General features: G+C 41.3%; 1 protein-coding gene across 1 annotated transcript in view; it reads right to left on the bottom strand.

Moving 5' to 3' along the window:
* Positions 1-19,734, bottom strand: part of fancl (FA complementation group L) — a 41,396-nt gene extending 21,662 nt beyond the window's left edge. The window contains exons 1-7 of the mRNA XM_033613710.2: positions 19,385-19,734; positions 18,727-18,785; positions 18,488-18,548; positions 17,904-17,960; positions 17,484-17,581; positions 5,897-5,993; positions 529-597 (exon numbers count right to left, since the gene is read on the bottom strand). Of these exons, the coding sequence (XP_033469601.1) occupies positions 529-597; positions 5,897-5,993; positions 17,484-17,581; positions 17,904-17,960; positions 18,488-18,548; positions 18,727-18,785; positions 19,385-19,471 (528 nt within the window). The 5' untranslated portion in view covers positions 19,472-19,734. The remainder of the gene's footprint in view (positions 1-528; positions 598-5,896; positions 5,994-17,483; positions 17,582-17,903; positions 17,961-18,487; positions 18,549-18,726; positions 18,786-19,384) is intronic.
* Between the last annotated feature and the right edge of the window lie 3,552 nt (positions 19,735-23,286).

The following is a 23,286-nucleotide window of genomic DNA, read 5'->3' as shown; positions in this document are numbered from 1 at the left end:
GGGAGGGGCAGAACAAAAAGCCTACGTACCACAAAGACCAGCTGTCACATCTTACATGTACAAGTGCCGGAGGAGAAATACGCTGATATACTGTGGGTTAGATAATAACACGTTACCTCATCCACAAAATCTCATGAACCCACATAGGTTAGTACTTTGCATTTGAGGTGGATCATCAGGAATCAATATACAATTTTTGTTTAATTTCAACGTTCTTAATAAAGGAGTGCATGTTTAGGTACATGGGATTTATTTATTTATTTTTTTGTTTTGTTTTGTTTTGTTTTGACCATGGTGTCAAATTAAGTATCGAAAACCATGGCATTTCCCTGGTATTGGCACCAACTACTAAATTCCCAGTATCATGACATTTCACACAAATGCAGTATGTGATGATGACTGAGTCTGCCATTGTTATTTACTGATGTGAATCATACAGTACATAATTCATCTCAAATATTAATCAAAAACTCTATTTAGGGATGGAAAAGTAGTTTTGGTACATGCAGTGTCCCGTCACGTACATACCTGTGGTGTCCAGGTTATGGTCAGAGGGACTGGCAGGTCGGCTGAACATTCAGGAGCCTCTGCAGGGTGCTGTGGGTGTAGAACACAGGACAGTTATGTAGAGCTCATTTAAATATAAAAGCTAAATGATCTGTCATGTCAGCCAACAAAATTATCGCAGGCTAGAAATGAGAGGCTGCTTCTGTTTACTTCTGTCTGAAATCAAGGGCCATTATAACAGGTAATTTCACCTCACCTTATTGTTTTGTGCCTGACCTTTATTAACAACTTGACTTTATTTGTTTGTGCTTATTATGTGAACACTGTCTTTTATGTTAGAGTTTACAGTAAACCCTGGCATTACTGCTGGTCATTTTAATACGTTGCCAAAATGTCTTTAAGCCCTTAATGAGAAGCTTTGGTCAGTAAACACGAGCCAGATTTCCTCTCCCTGTTCACCTTCAACATCAAGCTACTTTCCGTCCTTTCCCTATACTCTTCCTCCCTCACTCCCCCGCCATCCAAGCCCCTATGTGTCCATGCCAGTGCTGCCTCCTCCCTAGCTGTGCCTGGTGAGGGATGACCTGGCGCTGGATCTGGTGGAAGCAGCTGGAACGTAGGGAGGACTCCAAGCTATTTTTTTACCCGGTTGCCAGAGGGGTGAGGAGGGCCAGGTGGGCAGGTGGACACAGAGTGGGGTCCCACCACCCTCCCTTGTTCCCAGTGGATGTCATCTGGGCTTAGGTAAGCACCACCTCACCATGGCTAGAATACGCAGCCCCAACTGTGAGATACTTACACTCCTGCCAGCTACTGGAAGCTCTGATCTGACAGAGATTTTAAGAAAAGAGTTTCAGAGACAGAGAGAAATGTAGCTTTACCTCCACAAATTAAATATAAAATATACTTTCTTGAGGTATTTTTTCTTACAACTTTTACTTTTACCACAGTTCCTTTCATTTCAAATGTTCTTACACAATCATAACAATTCTAGTTTCCAGTCACAATAGAAAACACGACCATGCAAGATGTTCTGGAAAGTTCATCCTAACTTTTAAGTCAGCCTTACACAGACAGAAAATATCTATCATTAGACCACCTTCAAATAAGTGACATTTTGATTTCATACAACTTTTTTTGTAGCTTTGGTTGTCATTTATAAAAGTGTACTCTCCAATTTAATTGCGGAGATGTGGAAATGTGATGTCACTAAAAAGAAGTCAGAAGAAGCAAGAAACCAGAGCAGTGAGACAATGGGACGGGTTTTAAACAAACACCCGAATAATCAATTTCCCTAAACTGTCTGTTGTGATCATCCACCAGTTTAACTATAGATGCATTTAGAGGATGCAGCTGATGGTCATTTTCATTATTAATTAATCTAGCAATTTTACTAAAGAGCCAACTGATAATTTATTCCACGAAATGTCAAAAAATAGCGACCAAAAACAAAAAATGCTAAGCACAAGTTCCCATAGTCAAAAGTTGCATCTTAATGAACAGCGGCTTTTCTTGGTGCTACAACAAAAATATCCAAAAAACAACCTCCACGTCGGATGTCTGTAAAACTGAGGGGTGGGAGGGGTCTGTGTGTCCCTTGCCTGTGTGTCCTTGTGTAGTATCAGTCTGTGTCCCCTCTCTAAATTCTGAGAACTTTGCTGTCTGTAAACGCAGCACAGGCGGAACTCTTCTTTTTTTCTTCAGCAGCAGTTTGTGGAGTTCGAAGTTGCAGGGTGGGTAACTGATCAGTCGATCAGAGCTGATCAGATCAGATCAGATCAGATCAAATCAATGGATGAAAGGAGCAGCTGTTTGCGAGTGAAAGCAAACTTTTAGACCCAGCACAACAAACCGTTAAGTTTCACTTTCACTGTGCCTGACTTTCTGCTAGGGTTGTCAGGAGAACCGATACTTCGGCACCAAGTCGATGCCAACATGCAAAAAAATACATTGGTACCTGTCTTTTTTTCGGTACCGTAAGTACCGGATACAATTTTGCCCTCAGCGGGCCTTGTCGATTCCTGTCGGAACTGACGGAGGTAGTATACACTTGTCAGCCTGTGCCGAGGATGAGCACCGAAGAAGAACGCCTATTCTCCATCGTCTTTGCTAAACAATGGCTTCTACAAGTGCTAGAGCTTAGATCGGGCCCAAAAAATCCAGTCCGACCCCACCCGAGCCTGTGCATGTTCTGTCCAAGCCCGTCCCTTTAACTGTAATTATGAGCTCGAGCCCGGTTTAAACCCGACTTTTTTTTAAGGATACGAATGTGGACATTGAAGGTTGACTCTCATCTTTCTTTCCATGGCAAGCCTTCGTCATGTGCCTCTTAAGTGTCGAGGTCCCTGTCTTTTTGCTGTCATATACGAGCACCGCGCTGCACTTGGTACACTCAACGAAGCGGACACACGTCGTCACTGTTGATCACTCACATGTGCGTGGCCAGTGGCTCTGTCAACTACTTATCGTAAGTAGTTGGTTCCATAGCCTAGGTCTATTATGAGGAGCCCAACCCATTCGAGCCCAAGGACAGTGGCGGGAAATTACGGTCGGGTTGGGTTCGGGCTCAGGCAGAGGATCTAAGCTCTGATAAGTGCTGCTGGAGCCACTCACAAAACTCGCAAAAACCAGTGTGCAAACGGTGCCTCCTAAGTTTCCAGACCAAAAGAGGAAACACTTCAAACCTGGCTAAACACTTAAAAGACAGACACCCTGACTTGTTTAAAAAAAATTCTAAAAAATTTCTCAATAAAATTTCTGTTTTTTGATTTTTATCATGGTATCGAATGACTATCGAGAATCATGAAAATTCACTGGTATTGGTATCGACTGCTGAAATTCTGATATCGTGACAAGCCTACTTTCTGCTGTTCTGTCTATGCCCAGAGTACGCTTTGCGCTCCGAGAGGTTGGTGGTGAATAACCAAAAGGTACATGTATTTCAACAGCACACCTAAAAAACGGTCCAGCTCCAAAAAAGAAAACCAAAAGTGGCGGCTGATGTTTAAATCAAGGTGGGTCACCACAAATAAATAAATGTGTTGGAGACCCTGGGTTTGTTTACACTAGGGATGCACCGAATCGGCCGAATATTGCAAAAAAAAACCCACACATTCGGTATTCGGTGGAATAAGTGAAAAGCAAGGCTGAATAATAGCGGCGTGTTTTGATGATGCAATCAAACAGGGTGCCGTGACGGACAGAGTAAAATGTCAGCAGTGTGGCGATATTTCAAAGTGTTGAAGAGTGATAGAAGAAAAGCGGTTTGCAAAGAATGTAATACTGAACTATCTACAGTAGTGTTGCAGGGTATACTGGTACCAACGGTAGACCGCGGTACTAAAACACCACTGTACATATGATACCATAATGTTGTAGGGGTAGGGGTTGTAGAGGGTGAGTGTCCATGCACCGTCCAATAACGGCGCGCACTGGCCACCTGGCACTCAACATGCTGCTGCAGCGGTTTGTTCTGCAGCGCAAGATAACGGCTTACCGGCGACGGAGAAGCCCGGCTCCAGGTCCAAGAGTTTAATTTTATCCGGCTTCGGCCACAAATTTTCATTTCGGTGCATCCCTATTTTACACCATTTCTGTAAGTCCAACTCATAGAAACAGAAAGAGCAAGGGACACTGAACTGCTCACCCTGGTCATTTGACTAGTACAAAAGAAAATGGTGATTGGTGTTAGTTTTTGTGGTGGCAACAAATGTCAGTGGGCTCATAAAGTGTGTCACACAATTGAGACCTCTGTTTTAGCCTACTGTTATGTAGTTACATTTTTAAATAAGCAAAAGTACTTTAATGAGTTACCTTTCTTAGTAGGTAACGCTGCAAAGTAAATCTAGCGATCCTTAATTCTTCTCTCTATTCTTCTTTTCTCTGTTTCAACAGTGTTCGACTGGAAAAACATTTATGTTATGCAAGCTGAAATTCAACCGTCTTGTTCTGTCAGAAGATGCAGTGACTTAATTTAAGGTTAGTAAGAAAAACTAAAAGTAATACATGTAATTTGTTAAGCTATAAGAACAAGGAATGTACAGTCCACTAACTGCTAGGCTAATTTATGCAATAAACGTGCTTAAGCTAATAAAGCTTCGTTAATATTTATCGTTGTCCAAAGAATCAATCTATTATTGTACCATGATAAAAGTAGTGATTTACACCCCTACTTCATAGTAATACTCCACTGCTTGTTTAGGCGTTAGTTCAAAGCATCACCTCAGTGACTTTGCAACTAGCCGCAAGTTGGTTTGTTTATGCCGACGTTGCAGTGGCAATAGTACACATAATGACAACGATACACAGAAAAATGGCCGCGGCTTCCGTTCTAATCTCATTCTATTTCTATGATCTGACTGATCATGTTTCCTGCCCCCACTGTGTTGTAGAAGTGTTGCTGTGTTTTCAGATCTCTGCAATGACTTTGGTGAGTACAATATTGTCTTAACTGATAGAACTGATGGCCAGAACTGTGAAAATTAGAGCCAAGTTGTAATATACTGGAATTATCCTTTAAAGTTAACATGAGGCAATAATGTCTGACTTTACTGAAATTTTTATTAATACTCTTTTATTAGAGGTGGTTCTTATAATGGAGCCCAAGGACTCATAGGGCTCGCAAGTCTATTAAAGGGAGTTACCAACTACCTGAGGAGCACTTTTATGTCCCAATAATTGAATTCACACAAAATTATCAGGTTTGGAGAATGTAGAAGTCTTTTCTAGTACACTGTGACCACTATAGAGTCCAGTCTAAAGGCATCTACAATTCAAAACTAAATCACCTAAAACCATTATGTGTTCCTGTGAAAAAATATCAAACACATTTTGTCACCTCTTCTTTGACAATTTGGAGATCTGTGGCATGCAAACATTACAAACGCTCTGTATTACACTGTTATTTCCCCAGCCTACATTTATTTTTACCTACAGTAGTAAAGGTTTTGTGTAGTTTTCTCAACAGCAGCGAGCAGAGACAGCGGCTATGCAGATGAGTGTGGGTGTATTGGTTTTCTCTATGCACAGAGGAAGGTTTTCCATCACGCTGAGGTCTATGTGGAGATGTTTTATCTGTGCTACATCTCAGTCACAGCGGGTTATCATGTCTCTCCACACCCTCTCCAGTTTGACCTAGATTTAGGGGCGCAGATGTAAATCACTGATTTGCTATCAGCAAATTGAACATCCCATATGCGTTTGGTGAAGTCGGCCTGTTTGGATTTGGATTGGTTGTAGGTCAACATCAAGCTGTAGAGTATTCCATTTGATGATGAATAATTTTCAGTGTGAAAATTATCCAGTCCTTACAGTAAACTGTGTGTGCGTGTGTGTGTGTGTGTGTTTGTGTGTGTGCGCGCGCGCACGCGCAATAGAGTGTGTGTCTTACCTTCGACTTGAGTTTAATAGTGAGAGTGTGCTGCCTTCCAGAGGAGTCCTCTGCCTTCAGTCTCAACACTCGGAACTCTGTGTCTATGAAGAGCAGCCTAGAGATACATACACAGTAAATCAAGATCCATTCACAGAGAAGGGTACACAACACTGTAAACTGACAGCAGCCATCATCCATCATTACTCACAGCTGCAGAGAGCAATATTGAGACATCAACTCTGCCTTTAGATTTATCACTCCCAGTACCAACATAGTGACATTACATCAGGCTACAGCCCCTCATTCACGCCCCAAAACAGAGGCGACATAACTACAGGATTTTCTTCTCTAAATTCTAATTTGCATTCTTCTCGAGCAAGTGCCTTTTTAATGCTCTGATGGAGGAATACAACAAATCCAATCATACTGATGCTGGGGGCATTATTTTCATCCTGAGTCACAACAGAACACCATGGATTTTATGCTTTCTAATAAAACTGTACACAAATATACTGTTGTATACACTGTTAACTGCACAGCAGTAACTAATCTGAGGGTTCTTCAGCCAGCACATCACAAGAACTGGAGTGAGTACATCTTTCATGATGCAACACAATAAGCTGCATTTGATAAAATGAATTACAACTATTCAAAACTAACACAAAAAATAAAAAAAAATCAAATAAATGAATAATAATTTCTTGTATAGCTCACAACTATTTAACAGCTAGTGGTTACCCTACCCTCAGAAAGCTGCTTACCCTAAAATATTTTCAGCATTTTAGGTTTTAAAGTGCCAGTGTGTAGTATTTAGTGTCATCTAGCAGTGCAGATTACAACCAGATGAAACTTCTCCCGTTTGCCAAGCCTGTAGGAGAAGTACGTGGCGGATGCAAAAACGTGAATGGCCCTATCTACAGCCAGTGTTTGATTTGACCCTTCTGGGTTACTGTAGAATTAACATGGCAGACTGCTTGGAAAGATGACCTTCTCCGTATGTAGATATAAACAGCACACTTTAGGGTAACGAAGACACAACGATTCTTAGTTTCAGAGGATTTTACACCACAGGAAATAGTTATGAATATTCTATTCAATTTCTGCCAATATATTAGTGATGCACGATATTGGATTTTTTTTGCCAATATCCCATATACTGATATTAAAAACTCATTTGACCAATAGCCAATACCTTTATCAATTTAACCACTTTTTTCTTTTTTTCCACTTTTAATGATCAAGTCTCTTTTGTAGTGGTATTATCATCATATTATACATGCATACTCTTATCATGATGGCCTACCAGCAGGTGGAGACATGAAATACAATGATTTTCAATTTAATGTAATATTCATTCATTGTGCAAATTAAGAAAAACTATGTTGGCCGATTCCGATATTTCATTTTAAAGCCAACATCGGCCGATACTGATGATATGCCGACATTATCGTGCATCCCTACAATATATCCCCCAAAGCCTACACACTGGACCTTTAAACAAAAGTTTTCATATTTCCTGATTGCCAAAATGCTGATAGAGAAACTTAAAGAGTACAATTCTAAAGGAAAATGCTGGATTTTGTAGTCATGAAACCACTAAAATTGGCTGTCAGGAGTAACAACCTTGCTTGAGCAGATTTTGCGATTTGTAAAATAAATAAAAAAATCAAATTACAAAATCAAACTTGGAAAAATGTGACAAATTCCAATGAGCATAAACCACATTCCATTAGACCAAATTTACAGCTAGTATCAATGTGCAATGTCTTTGAATATCGCTTCAAGATAAGACAAAAACATGTCAATGCAAGGTGTAAATGCATGCAGAATTCATTATAAGCGTAATGCAATCAAACCTGCCAGACCATATTGTTGTAAACAATGGCGGGTGAATAATGGACTTACATTTGTCAGGTCTAAGGATGTAAACAGTTAACCGCCAAGAATATATTTTTGACCTTTTATGCATGTCAGTCTATAGGATCATTTTGGTTTAGTAGTAGAGCTAGCACTTTGCTGTACTACATTAAAAACAAAGCTAATAAAGTATTCATGCTACACTGGCTAGCCTTAGCTGCTCTGCGCTGTGGACTATCTGGGTTGGGTGGGAGCTAGCTACTGTTTATTTGGCGATTACTGCTGTCAACCTTGTGCCAACCCAAGTGGCGGGACGGCGATGCTGCAGAAACATTTTGCCCGACCACTGGTCTCCCCCTACCTGGTGAGTAAACAGTAATTTTAATCTGTAAAACCCCTTAAGCTTTGTTAACTATCACTGTTAGCTCTGTTAGCACTGTTAGCAGCGTCAGCATGGCTAATGGTGCTAACATACGTTAGTTAACAACGCTAAAGGGGTATTGGAGCTCAAAATGAAGCAGCTTCAGTTCTCATTTAAACTCCCTTTACGTATGAAAATAAATCCGCGAATTTCAAACGTTGCAACAGTCATTGCCCTCGTACTTACATGCATCCTTTATGATGGCATAAATACAGCCAATAGATGGGGCAAGAGGGCAGAGTCAAGTTTCACACAACAACAAAAAAGGTGCAGTCATCATATGCATCCTGACATGCAGACACAGAATTATTTTCACTATATTACCAATTCGTTCCGTTTTGCCATTTTTAAAATGTCTTCATTGTCTCCTACAGTTGTATCTTACTTTCAGTACTCTACTCTGCCCCTACAATCTCCAGTGGTAATGCTCCATTGTGTTCTTATCTGTAAACTTTAAGAAAACTTGTACAAATATGGACAAAATTAATGCAGAGTATGGACAGGAAGCTCAGTCCATCTCCGTATCAAGCGTTATGAGCAAAAATGAGCCCTCACGCAACGGGGCAACCTGGGGTACACCAGAGGGTGGCCACTATGTTGTGCCCACATCACAGGTTGGGATGGCATTACTTACATGACTTGTGTAGTCTTTTTAATTACTTATTTTTACAGTCTATTTCAGCAGTTTTATTGCTACTTCTATGACTTTCTTGATTTGCAAATTATCTTTGAAACTGACAAACACCGTGGGACGTTCAAACAAGATCATTGACTAGAAATCTCACCGTTGACTACCATACATAGTTTTCAGAGAGAAGGTCCCTTGGTGGTCAACCAGAGGGGGAGGGACTTCACCTCGCTTTCTGTTTCTTGACAAAGGAGATGAGAGTCGCATGAAAACAGACTCAGTATACAAAGTATTTAGTTGGTGAACTAAAAAGTAGCCTGGTTTTCTGTGACCGTCATGTTACAGAGTATCCTACACTGCAGATGCACAGTTTATAAACAGTCTGCCAGCGCTGTCAACATCATTTGTGCATTGATATCCAATCAGAAGTGAAATAAGAAGAACACTTCTTAATATCAGTTGAAAATATTCATGTTTCAGTCATTTTGTCAAGGCTAGATGATGAGCGGATTTCAAGTTTGCTTAAAGACACTGACAGGACACGACTGAAAAACTGACTGTTGACAGGAACAGACCTCAGCCAGCATCACTCTACCACTATTTGAGTAAAAACTGTAACACTAACACGACTTTAGCAGTTGCAGGGAGCTGATTAAAGCTCTCGTACAATGATGTGTCTCTCTGTGACCTTAAGATGGGTTCACATTTTCAAGCTTGAATCAACCTGTAAATCAGCCCCTTTCCTTCCTGAGCTAATTATAACCTATTGAGGCTGAGGACAAAACACTGATCTGCACCAACACTGCTGTCAGATTTACTGCTGCTCCAGCATGCTATGAGGGAGTCAGTTCCTCCCCCTCTCAAGTCCTTCTCCAGTCTACTGAGACCCAAAGACAAAAGACTGATCTGAGACAAAGGATTTGGACAGTCCTTCTCCAGATTTACAGTACATTACGATGGACGCTCTGTACTGAGGCTGACATGGCTGTATATCTGCGGAGGATTTATGGAGTGTGTTAGAGAGGAGTGATGTGCGCAGTGACACACACACTTAGGGAAGTGATGGAATGATGGGAGACTGTTTCCAATGTGCCCGATTCATAAAAGTGTCTGGCTCGCTCTTGCACTTGCAATCAAACGCTGGCGAAGGGCAACGGTGCTCAAGTGTCATATGCACACCAACATCTACACATACAAGCACACAATATCATGATCATGCCAATTCGACTGTCTCTTTCTTACACGCTGACCTGATACTTCTCTGCTCTCACGCTTACTCAATTTAACCACCCCCATCTCTCTATCTCTAAAATCATCTGCATATAAAGATCTTCCAAACACATTGCCCTATCTTCTCACACACACTCACGCATCAATACTGATATCAGTGTCGCCTATCAGGCCGAAATAATCTAGCTGCAGCTTAGAACTTCTTAAATCGACAAGACCCAGGTTACTTATATCCGCAGGTACACATTTACAAAGAGTACAGGCCCATAAAATACCCATTACTGCTAACAACAATAAATACACAAATCTGTCAAGCATGACCGGTTAATAGACCTATGCAAGTGAAGGAAGTGACAAGCATCCAAATGAACAAATCAATAAATAAGAAGTTGAATCGTTGAAATAAATTGCCGGCGATTTGCAGAACACATGAATAAAAGAGTGCCAGTTCTCTCAAAAGGAAAAATCTGTTTCTCTTTAATCCTATTTCAGTCGTGACACCTGAGTAAATCACTGCATGTTCCTTTGTGTTACTGCAGTCTGTTAAGTCTAATGGGCAAACACACGGTACAATGATTCTGCAGGTTTTAAAAAGCCAGATATTAGACATTATAACACCTTTTAAAAGCCACCTGGAGTTAAATGTTTTACTACCCACTGTTCTACCTGCAGGAGACTGTGCAGACTGCTGTTACTATGAAAAGTTTCATGAATATGACCATGTATATACTGTATGTATTGAACTGGGTTTTATAGCTCTTTCTCCAATCCAAATCAAGTACAGATCTGCATCTTGGATCCAAATATTTTTTACTCTATTGTACTGAATTAGGGCCTGAATTAGTGTTCTTTTCCTGTTTTTTTTAGCGTCAGCATCTTTTTTTTCAAATTGTTCCCATTCCCAACAAGGAGAGAGTGTGTACAGCCACCGAAAGAAAAGGCATCGCGCCCAGCATCTTTACTCAGAACACTTCAGCTTTTACGTGAGGCCGCTCAGAGCGCTTCTAGTCAAAAACCTCTCAACTTTTCAGAAAGGTACTGGTTCTGTCACTGCCACTCCTTCTGCTACTATCACCTTCTACCACCCCAAGCTGTATGAAACTATCACAACAGAGACAGAAAAGCCCCTTTGTGGGAGCAGATCAGCGGGACACTGAATGTTGCTGCTAAGTGTTTTTGCTTTATAAATAAACAAGCAAGGCTGACATAACAGCAGATGTCTAAGTTGTAAACAATGGGCAGAATGCAAAAGAAAGAAAAATGACTAACAATAAGAGACTAAATATTCAACTGTATTCGGTATAATGAGTATAGGTCAGAGCAGTACTCAGTATCGACTAACTTTAACAAACACCATTGGCAGTGAAAAAGTCTCCTTGGTGTACATTTCCATCTCCTCTCCTCCGAGGTCTCACACCCAGGAAGCAGGGACTAGCTGCCGCCCCTACTTGGCCATGATGGAAACAGCGTGACAGTCAGACGTCCTGCTGGGAAGACTGATGAGAGCATCCCATTTGCAACTCCACAGCCAAGTGAGCTGCTTCCAGACAGCGCACAACACACACAACTGTGCTCGTGTACGTGCACGTCTCTGATTTTTTTTTCTTCTTCTTGTGTCGACAAAGTGATTAATGAACGGTGAGATCAACACATATGTACTGTTGTGTGTGTTGCATGAGGAATCCACATGCAAAAGGATGGTACACCAAAGGTACGGTAGAGGGAATAGAGGACGACGTAAGTCACACGCACAATGTATGTGCAAATCAAGTGCACAAAAAAAAACACACACTAATCCTATAAAGCACAGATCCACCTATGTATTAATTAGCCTGGTTTGCAGTCTAACTGCGCTAACCAGGACATTCTCATTACTTACTGGATGTAACTGCATAAATCCAAATACTATCTGTGATTGCACTTACATCCCATGATTATAGGAGTCATTTATTAGCTGGCCTAATAATGTAACAATATATGAAAAAAAATCCATGTTTGCATCTAATCCCTCAGCCCTGAGCCTGGTTGGCCCAACAGAGCCCTGCTGTCAGAGAGCTGCTATAACTGGCCTCAGAAGAGCAGCAACACAGTGTGACAGAGTGATAACACTGTGATAAGAAGAGACTTGGTACGTACACCAAGAGGCTGCGAACATGGAGTGCCAGCTGTGCCCGTAATGAGCCCCGGAGCTTCCAGGGCCACGTTCTGGGGCCACCGAGTGATGGCGGCTGACCTACTTGACCTCATTTTCCATTAATTAACACATGGTATGCCATCTCCAGCCAATTAAGATGACCACACTCTCAAATGCAGGAATGGAGACACACTGGGAGAGAGGAGAGAGAGAGAGAGAGAAAGACTCACTTACCTGGCCCAATCAGCAGACAGAATTACAGCTGAAAACCCCTGGTGGCTATTAGCACGGCCCATACCAATTAAGACGCTAAGCGAATCTCGAGTGCTTTGGAGATTGAGGCCCACTGTGTATAATGCCTCCTAACCGTAACACGACACTGAAAATGATGTTGGTCCCATTTCCAGCATAAAGCATACCTTCACCCCCCCTCCTCCTATTAAAACCTGAGAGTCTTCAATTAGAGCCATTTGCATTTTGCTAATATCATAATTGTAGCCGTGGTCATTAATAGGAAAGTGGAAAATGAGTGTAGTAGTCAAGGCTTAATCCGAGCTGGGGGAGAATAGAGATCTTCCGACTAGCCACCGCTGCCGCCGCCCCCTCCTCCTTCTTCTCTCCTGACGGGTAGAGACGACAGTATTAGCTGGGCCTGTCACCGCACGTGGGCTCAGAGTTATTAAATGTGACCTGGATTTAACTATAACTCAATAACTAAAAATAAGGAAGTCATTAAGAGCCATTTGTTAATGTGGAGCTGTGTTGTTGCAGGCTCTCCAATCAGTTTAGACTGCTGGGGGGAAAAAAAACAAGGAGTGTTCCGTATAGCTGTTTAAAGCACCAGAGGTTTTTTAGCCATATATACACCACAGCATGTTAAGCTTACCTCTGGGGAAAATACACAACAAATAAAAGAAAAACTATATTAATAACGTGTAGTTTCAATAATAACTTTCCTTGCCTTGGCTGTGAGTTGCTCACAATTGCCTATTTTTGGCCCACAAACTCTGATGTTTACAGTAGGTCCCTACGTACTGTAGCGTCTGTAGAGAAAAGGAAATGTTGATATCTAGATCATGAAGAAGCAAACTCCATCAGCGAGCAACTCTGTAGTCAAATTACGCTATCCTGGGAGTATCCTGGGACCATGTAGGTAAGAATGGGAAGATTATCATGTTGTTCATAAAGCATAATTAATTATTTGCTCTTCACTTGCAGTCAGTTTAAAGGACTAATTTAGTGATGATTGATTCTGTAGCACTGCAGCACTTGAGATGGTTATCGTTAAGACATTATCGATATTACAACTCTTATTAATACTCCTTATCGGTTCAGTACTTTATTGATACTTTTATTGCTTCTTTTTCATTACAAAATAATTGCTTTTAGAAATATATTAACTCAAAAAAGAATAAATTCAGAGCAGGACTAGGAAGATATGCAAGTGTTATTTCTAGAGCAGCAACAGTAATGTTTACAACAGCGAAGTCATTCTATATTATATTCCTGATATCACAATACTGAGTGTTTAGTTTTCGTAAGTCATTCATCCTCTCTCTGCTGATTGGATTCACAATCTGCAGGTACTGCTGGTAGAAGGAGGAGGGGCTGTTTGTCTCAGCCTGCAGCTGAGTTTGAAAGACTTCACTCAATTTTAAGATATGTGGCAAACTTAGCTGAACAGTTTGACTAAATACAGACAGCCTGCATTTGAGCTTGTTTGTAACAATTAGCCGAGGTAGCGCGCTGTGCTTGTGTAAAACGTGACATTAGTGGCAGTGGATGTGGACAGAGCAGACTGAAATATCACGTTTCTACATATTTACGTCTATGCTTGTTAAACAGGTGTATTACTGTAATAAAGTATTGGCCTTTTACTCGTGACGGTTTGATTGCACTTATTTACAGTAACACCTTCAGGATATTTCAAGTTATTTTCACTTCCTCTCCACCGTCGCCTCTGTGCTCTGCCGTTCCCTGACTCCACTTAGTGTTGTGTGTTTGTTTGTGTATGCATGTGAAGGAGTTCAGCCCCGACACACAGAGCAGGTGAGAGGCTGCAGAATAATAAATTACACTAAAACATTAAAAAGTAGCAATAAAGGAACTTATAATGTCAGAGCTTATCAGTGCTACAGTGTTTGATAATTCAGCCTTGGGGCCTGTTGAATACAGGGTTCCCGTGCCCAACCCCCTAGTCTGCTAACTGTTAATCAGTTAACTGCTGAGAATTTTTTTTCACCTGTTACGCATGCCTGTCTGTAGGTTCACTTGCATATACACACACTCCGGTAACATTCACCCATTTAGGTGGCCGAGGCTACCATATAAAGTGCTACTCAGTTTTTAACACACTCACACATCGATGGAACAGCCATCAGCAATTTGGGGAAATTTGGGGCTCAGTATCTTGCCCAAGGTTGCTTCAACGTGCGGAGCCACAGCCGCCCTCAGTTTTATCTTCACGGATATCATTCCAGATATATTTCATATAAGTAACATTATGACGTGAATGACATCGTCGATCTCCATGTTAACTTGTTAACTTATATAGTGTCCAGTATGTCAGATTTTTCTCATCATTCCTGTTCCACGCTTGGTGGTGAGACAGACATGCACCATCAGCTGGAAAAGCTCCTCTTCAGCAATAAAGTCCACAGTTTCTTTTCAGATAACAATGCATTAGACATGACATTTATCTTTCACTTGCCCAAACACAGAGTTTACTAGCCCTGGGCAAGTATTAATGTCAAGGCGTTTTGCCTCTCTTTTTTTCCTTTAAAAATTAAGCAGTCAGTTACCAGTGATCACAATTACATCTCATCTCTAGGGATCCTCTTGATAACCAGATGACACACTTTGTGTACAAATTTGGTGAAACTAAATAAAAAAAAAACAAGCCACAAACTTTGTTTCCTGCCAGGCCTGCAATGAGGGCAGGTAAACATTTGCGCTTGCTCTCAGGCCAATTAATGTTCAGCAGTGTATAGAACGTGAAATCTGAGAACCGCTCAGAGTTTTAGCATCCAGGAACCACATAACACTACGATTCAGTTTCTGATTAGTTTCACTTCAATCACTCTCTCATGCTCTCGGTCTCCTTTCTCTCTTTTCCCATCCCTTGCTTTAGCTTTAGAGGGTTGGGGGAGAAAGAGAGAGATCACGTCTGAACCAAACTCTACATACATTATTTATAAACATGCATGTGGACCATTTAGGTAACTAAAGACTGAAACAACTGCAGATTCACAGTAGTAATAGTACTGAACTTTGTCACAATCTAAACATGGTGAGAGACACAGACACAGTTACTGGTGCTTACTGCTAAATAGAATAAAATTAAACTTTCACATAGTCCTATTGTTATTGTGTTTGATGGCCAATATGCAGTGTGGTGGGGAGCCAGTACAGCATGCACTGTTTACACAAGCACACAAATGGACAAGCCAAAGCAAAATCCATGAAGACCAACAACAATGCAGCCTGCAGGTGACAGAACAATCTCAGCTGGATTAAAGTGATGTAGATTTTAATCCAACTTTCAAACTGTAAGAAACAGGAGATGTAACCGGCGTTCATGGCAGCCCTGGTTAGGCTCGGGGTGGTAACAAGCCAATATAACCAACAGCTCAGTGTTATCTACAGTTAACTCACAGTTCACAGCATGATGCTTCAGTTGGCAGCAAGAATAGAGAGTTTGTATCACATCACACGTAGCACGTGTATTCACCACAGACTGTATAGGGTAATGGATGTAGCTACCGTGATGTCACACATTGGCGGATTCCCGTTTTGACTCTCAGGAAGTGACCATATTTGAAAGTGAGGGTGGAGCTGTGGATGAGCAAGGGGTGGATCTGACTCGTACTGTGGTTACACCTCACAGACAGCCTGTCACTCAAGTGGCCTGCCCTCAATTATGCGTAGCTTTAAGCCTTAATAACATGTTGACGGGTGAGTTGTATAAAAATTAACCCCTCATAAAGTTGTCATGAACAAAAACAATTAGTTATAGAGACCAAAACAGTTTTTTTGTACCAGGCTGTGAACATGTTTATCTCTGCTGTAAAGTTAGGCATTTTAATATGGGGGGTCTGTGGGGATTGACTCACTTTTGGAGCCAGCCTCAAGTGGCCATTAGAGGAACTGCAGTTTTTGGTATTTCTGCGTTGACTTCATTTTTCAGCCCCATACGTTGCAGCTTGGTATCCACTGATTACATATACTAAACTAAATCAGAAAGCATAGCATGACCATCACATTCACCATGTTTTCCAGCTCAGGTAGACATCACTGTCCCAAACTTTGACTTCAGAGCAGTTTGTAAGAGTAGCGAGCAGACAGAGTTGAGTGACAGCCTGTGCTGGAGGAACCCTTTGTCGGACATGTAAAGCAGAGATAAAATGATGAGTCCATTAAGCAAATTAGTCGATCTAAAGAAAATTAATCTTCAGTAATTTGTTAACTGATAATCAGTTCATCGTTTGAATCATTTTTCAAGCGAAAATGCCATCAGCATTTAGATCTGTTCCCAAAACACCTTGCTTTCCTGTGCAGCTCTGTCTGCCACAGTATACAATCTCCTGGGAAAATGAAGCTGCAATTTATGGCACAAAAGACGTGCATCAACCATTGTGCAGCCAAAAGTGAAAGAGGATACTGCTTTCATTTTCTACCAGTAGCTAACTGTAGCTGTCTCCAGTTACCAAAGAGTATTAATGAAAGTTCTTTGCCGTTACTATCCCCAGTGGCAGAAATGGCGGACAGTTCAACATCCGAGGTATGCACTGAAACTGTGCTAGTAGCTAGGCTCTGAAGAAAATGGAAAGCGAACAGGTTGTCTTTGCAACATCGGTGCCAAAATATTACCTCTTGGTAACATCTGGGATTGAAAATTTGTCTGTTTTCACTTTAATTATGTCACATTGAGCTCTGTAAAACTGTGAAGTATCATTTGTTTCACTGTTTCCTGATTTTTACACCAAATGATTTTTTTGCTTATCCAGAGAATAGTCTGCATTCTGATTGATTAAAACAATAATTTGTTGCACCCCTAATGGTAAGGTACTGGAAGGCTGCTTTAGACGGCTTACCGTTTACAACTGCCAACAAACACACCCCTAAGCCACAAACAATACTGGCTACCTGTCAAAGTCACTTGTAGTACTGGAACGTGGTGGTAACACCCAACTTTTGCGAATTGAAAATTGCATTCTATTAACTCATGATGTCAGTTTGAATGCGATTAGATCGATCGTTCAGCCCTACTTAGTGGTTTATGCTGCTTTGAAACCTGGTTTCACATACAGTGTTAGTGCTCCCAGGTGTCACTTACTTGCCCCACCCAAGGGTCTCCATCTCAGAGATGAGCTGAGAGTAATACTGTGGAGGCGGGATGGAGCGGCATTCAGGACGGCTCTTCAGACCCACCTCCTGTAAACAACAGAGAGAATGCTTCTTATTTTAAGCCCAGATTTCAATGCATATCATATCTCAACTGCACCCTTATCCTTCTACCAAAAGCAAACTACATAAATAAAGCAAAACTAAATGAGGGCCAAATAGTCTCATACCTTTGTTTGTTGACAAGCACATAGGTTGTTACACTCTTCATTAATCAAACAAAATATACATGTACATGTGTGCCTCACAATCAAGGCTATTGATAGTGCCTGAAGGTTCCCATTTACTTTCTATTCATAAAGCAACAATGTCAGAGTGACCGTGCCAACCACTGTGTCATTCTCCTCCTTACCAAGACGGTCTTCAGCTCCAGAATGAAACTGACAAGATCAGCCGACTGCTGCAGCCTCTGAGAAGTCAAACAAGAGAGAAAAGACATCCTTGAATGGGAGGATAATGAAGTGACAGTGTCTATTTTTTTCCTCTAGCCAGCCATTCAAATCAAACACAGTGTTTGTGATTAATGGGGGCTGCCACCAGCTTTAATAATTAATGATAGCTTAAAGGCTGTGAAAATAATGAACTTTGCAGCCCGGGGTGAAATATCAATCTCATCCAAATAACCCTGAGGGGCAGCATAACAAATAGGGACATTTTCCAGGCGATGTTAATTAAACAGTGAAAAATATTTTTCTCTGCTTCTGAGTGAGGCGAGCCTGATGGGTGACAGGGCGTACAAGTACGACGCCAGGCGCGATGCAGGGAACACAAAGGAGCCAAAATGACATGGCAAAAAATATAAAACACAAAGCAATCAACCTGATCTCAATAAGAGGTGGCAATATAACACAAATGACACAACAAAAAATATTATGACTCAATTTTCAGCAAAATTCAACAATGCTGAATTTATTTGGGGCAGTATGTAGAGTTTACCTGCTTCACTATGTGCTCATACCCATGCAACAGGTGTTTTAACTGCCAACAGCAGTGCAGCCTGTAAGAACAAAGTTATAAATATTAAATAAAACACATACAGTGGCTTATACTCCTTAATGTCATTCTTGCTTGAAAGTTGGACTATGGATTTGTAAAAGGAGCATGATCTCTGACAAATACAATGACTCTGGGTATCTTAAGTATCTTTTAAAGAGACGTGAGGTGATCATTTTTACCTGGCCCGTTTAAGTTGGCGATCTGGAGGGAGAAGTATCCTCAATCTGAAGTCTCGTTCCTGTGAGAATCGCAGCATGACAGGCACAAAACAATATTACTGACCAGTGGAACTATTACAAGTGAAAACACCAACCGACTTAATTATTTAATAACCTCTAGAACTGGCTCGGAAGAAAAGGAACACGTGGCCTGCAAAACTGCTTTTAGAAATGTAACAATATTGAGTTCCTATGCTTAATAGCAAAGGTGCGTATTGCTTACAACATAACATTGCACCACACTTGAATTAACAGTATCAACTCTTCAATTCGACATGCACCACACATAGAGAGTAACAAATGTTATCTTTAAATATTGCTTTTTAAAGACACTTCGCATAACACATAATGGTAATGCAAAGTGGCATAACTTAACGGGGCGTAGAAACGTAAATGTGTATACAAATCAATTATAAAAGTTAACAAAAACATATTTCCAGTGTCCGAGTATTTTACATATGCCGAATTAACCAGAAGTTAGTTGACATTTGTAGCATGTCTGTAGTTATATTCTACCAAGCATGAAAATGTGTCCATAGCTAGGAAACTTTAAATTGACAAATGGTTGAATGTAGTCTGGAGAAAGTTAGCAAGAGAAAAAAAGACAAAAAAAACTTACCTGGACTGTGATGAATCCGTCATATACAGTTTTCTCCTTATTGAGAGGTAAAAGCAGCGGGTTGTCTTTCACCAACGAACTCTCCATCGCATTAATCTTACCGTGAAGTTAGTCAAACTTTGATGTAGCTGTCAAAACAGAAGGACTGCTTCCTTAAGCTAGCGTTAGCAAACTCGACAAGACAAACACGGGGTACGTTGAAAACTTTTAAATAACTCGGCAGCCTGAACCAAACATTTGAACTTAGTCGCTTCAATTAAGGCTGTTAAATCTCAAGAAGTTGCTCGTTTTTCGCCAGAAAACAGTCAGGACAAAATCCAGGGTGAAACACCCACATCCCGCCATGAAAACAAAACAGGCAACGTCACGCAGCTGCCTTCAATGACTGATAAAAATATCGGAGTTTAGATGTACACACTTGTTGGCTTGACGTGTAAATAATTTTACTGTCACATCATATCGTTCTTGCATATTCGTTGTTTAACTGTAAGTGGTTGCAGGATATATTTAATCATTGCTTGTAATAAAAAACACTTTTTACATTCTCTAATTTAGAACTTCTAAAGAATACTTTGTGAGCATTTGAACGTTGCATAACACAGACTGGCTGTAAAAAAGTTTTAGAGCAGGTAACAGTCACAAGGAACTTAATAAAGCTCCCCGAACTCTTCTGCCTTTCACTATGTTTATATACAGTACAGGCCAAAAGTTTGGACACACCTTCTCATTCAATGCGTTTTCTTTATTTTCATGACTATTTACATTGTAGATTCTCACTGAAGGCATCAAAACTATGAATGAACACATGTGGAGTTATGTACTTAACAAAAAAAGGTGAAATAACTGAAAACATGTTTTATATTCTAGTTTCTTCAAAATAGCCACCCTTTGCTCTGATTACTGCTTTGCACACTCTTGGCATTCTCTCCATGAGCTTCAAGAGGTAGTCATCTGAAATGGTTTTCCAACAGTCTTGAAGGAGTTCCCAGAGGTGTTTAGCACTTGTTGGCCCCTTTGCCTGACTCTGCGGTCCAGCTCACCCCAAACCATCTCGATTGGGTTCAGGTCCGGTGACTGTGGAGGCCAGGTCATCTGCCGCAGCACTCCATCACTCTCCTTCTTGGTCAAATAGCCCTTACACAGCCTGGAGGTGTGTTTGGGGTCATTGTCCTGTTGAAAAATAAATGATCGTCCAACTAAACGCAAACCGGATGGGATGGCATGTCGCTGCAGGATGCTGTGGTAGCCATGCTGGTTCAGTGTGCCTTCAATTTTGAATAAATCCCCAACAGTGTCACCAGCAAAACACCCCCACACCATCACACCTCCTCCTCCATGCTTCACAGTGGGAACCAGGCATGTGGAATCCATCCGTTCACCTTTTCTGCGTCTCACAAAGACACGGCGGTTGGAACCAAAGATCTCAAATTTGGACTCATCAGACCAAAGCACAGATTTCCACTGGTCTAATGTCCATTCCTTGTGTTTCTTGGCCCAAACAAATCTCTTCTGCTTGTTGCCTCTCCTTAGCAGTGGTTTCCTAGCAGCTATTTGACCATGAAGGCCTGATTCGCACAGTCTCCTCTTAACAGTTGTTCTAGAGATGGGTCTGCTGCTAGAACTCTGTGTGGCATTCATCTGGTCTCTGATCTGAGCTGCTGTTAACTTGCGATTTCTGAGGCTGGTGACTCGGATGAACTTATCCTCAGAAGCAGAGGTGACTCTTGGTCTTCCTTTCCTGGGTCGGTCCTCATGTGTGCCAGTTTCGTTGTAGCGCTTGATGGTTTTTGCGACTCCACTTGGGGACACATTTAAAGTTTTTGCAATTTTCCGGACTGACTGACCTTCATTTCTTAAAGTAATGATGGCCACTCGTTTTTCTTTAGTTAGCTGATTGGTTCTTGCCATAATATGAATTTTAACAGTTGTCCAATAGGGCTGTCGGCTGTGTATTAACCTGACTTCTGCACAACACAACTGATGGTCCCAACCCCATTGATAAAGCAAGAAATTCCACTAATTAACCCTGATAAGGCACACCTGTGAAGTGGAAACCATTTCAGGTGACTACCTCTTGAAGCTCATGGAGAGAATGCCAAGAGTGTGCAAAGCAGTAATCAGAGCAAAGGGTGGCTATTTTGAAGAAACTAGAATATAAAACATGTTTTCAGTTATTTCACCTTTTTTTGTTAAGTACATAACTCCACATGTGTTCATTCATAGTTTTGATGCCTTCAGTGAGAATCTACAATGTAAATAGTCATGAAAATAAAGAAAACGCATTGAATGAGAAGGTGTGTCCAAACTTTTGGCCTGTACTGTATATGATTATACATATACAGTACAGGCCAAAAGTTTGGACACACCTTCTCATTCAATGCGTTTTCTTTATTTTCATGACTATTTACATTGTAGATTCTCACTGAAGGCATCAAAACTATGAATGAACACATGTGGAGTTATGTACTTAACAAAAAAAGGTGAAATAACTGAAAACATGTTTTATATTCTAGTTTCTTCAAAATAGCCACCCTTTGCTCTGATTACTGCTTTGCACACTCTTGGCATTCTCTCCATGAGCTTCAAGAGGTAGTCACCTGAAATGGTTTCCACTTCACAGGTGTGCCTTATCAGGGTTAATTAGTGGAATTTCTTGCTTTATTAATGGGGTTGGGACCATCAGTTGTGTTGTGCAGAAGTCAGGTTAATACACAGCCGACAGCCCTATTGGACAACTGTTAAAATTCATATTATGGCAAGAACCAATCAGCTAACTAAAGAAAAATGAGTGGCCATCATTACTTTAAGAAATGAAGGTCAGTCAGTCCGGAAAATTGCAAAAACTTTAAATGTGTCCCCAAGTGGAGTCGCAAAAACCATCAAGCGCTACAACGAAACTGGCACACATGAGGACCGACCCAGGAAAGGAAGACCAAGAGTCACCTCTGCTTCTGAGGATAAGTTCATCCGAGTCACCAGCCTCAGAAATCGCAAGTTAACAGCAGCTCAGATCAGAGACCAGATGAATGCCACACAGAGTTCTAGCAGCAGACCCATCTCTAGAACAACTGTTAAGAGGAGACTGCGCCAATCAGGCCTTCATGGTCAAATAGCTGCTAGGAAACCACTGCTAAGGAGAGGCAACAAGCAGAAGAGATTTGTTTGGGCCAAGAAACACAAGGAATGGACATTAGACCAGTGGAAATCTGTGCTTTGGTCTGATGAGTCCAAATTTGAGATCTTTGGTTCCAACCGCCGTGTCTTTGTGAGACGCAGAAAAGGTGAACGGATGGATTCCACATGCCTGGTTCCCACTGTGAAGCATGGAGGAGGAGGTGTGATGGTGTGGGGGTGTTTTGCTGGTGACACTGTTGGGGATTTATTCAAAATTGAAGGCACACTGAACCAGCATGGCTACCACAGCATCCTGCAGCGACATGCCATCCCATCCGGTTTGCGTTTAGTTGGACGATCATTTATTTTTCAACAGGACAATGACCCCAAACACACCTCCAGGCTGTGTAAGGGCTATTTGACCAAGAAGGAGAGTGATGGAGTGCTGCGGCAGATGACCTGGCCTCCACAGTCACCGGACCTGAACCCAATCCAGATGGTTTGGGGTGAGCTGGACCGCAGAGTGAAGGCAAAGGGGCCAACAAGTGCTAAACACCTCTGGGAACTCTTTCAAGACTGTTGGAAAACCATTTCAGGTGACTACCTCTTGAAGCTCATGGAGAGAATGCCAAGAGTGTGCAAAGCAGTAATCAGAGCAAAGGGTGGCTATTTTGAAGAAACTAGAATATAAAACATGTTTTCAGTTATTTCACCTTTTTTTGTTAAGTACATAACTCCACATGTGTTCATTCATAGTTTTGATGCCTTCAGTGAGAATCTACAATGTA

Source organism: Epinephelus lanceolatus, chromosome 17, assembly GCF_041903045.1.
Source record: "Epinephelus lanceolatus isolate andai-2023 chromosome 17, ASM4190304v1, whole genome shotgun sequence".
Classification (NCBI taxonomy): Eukaryota; Metazoa; Chordata; class Actinopteri; order Perciformes; family Serranidae; genus Epinephelus; species Epinephelus lanceolatus.
The sequence above is the reverse complement of the archived record's forward strand: the minus strand, read 5'-3'. Positions and strand labels throughout refer to the sequence as shown.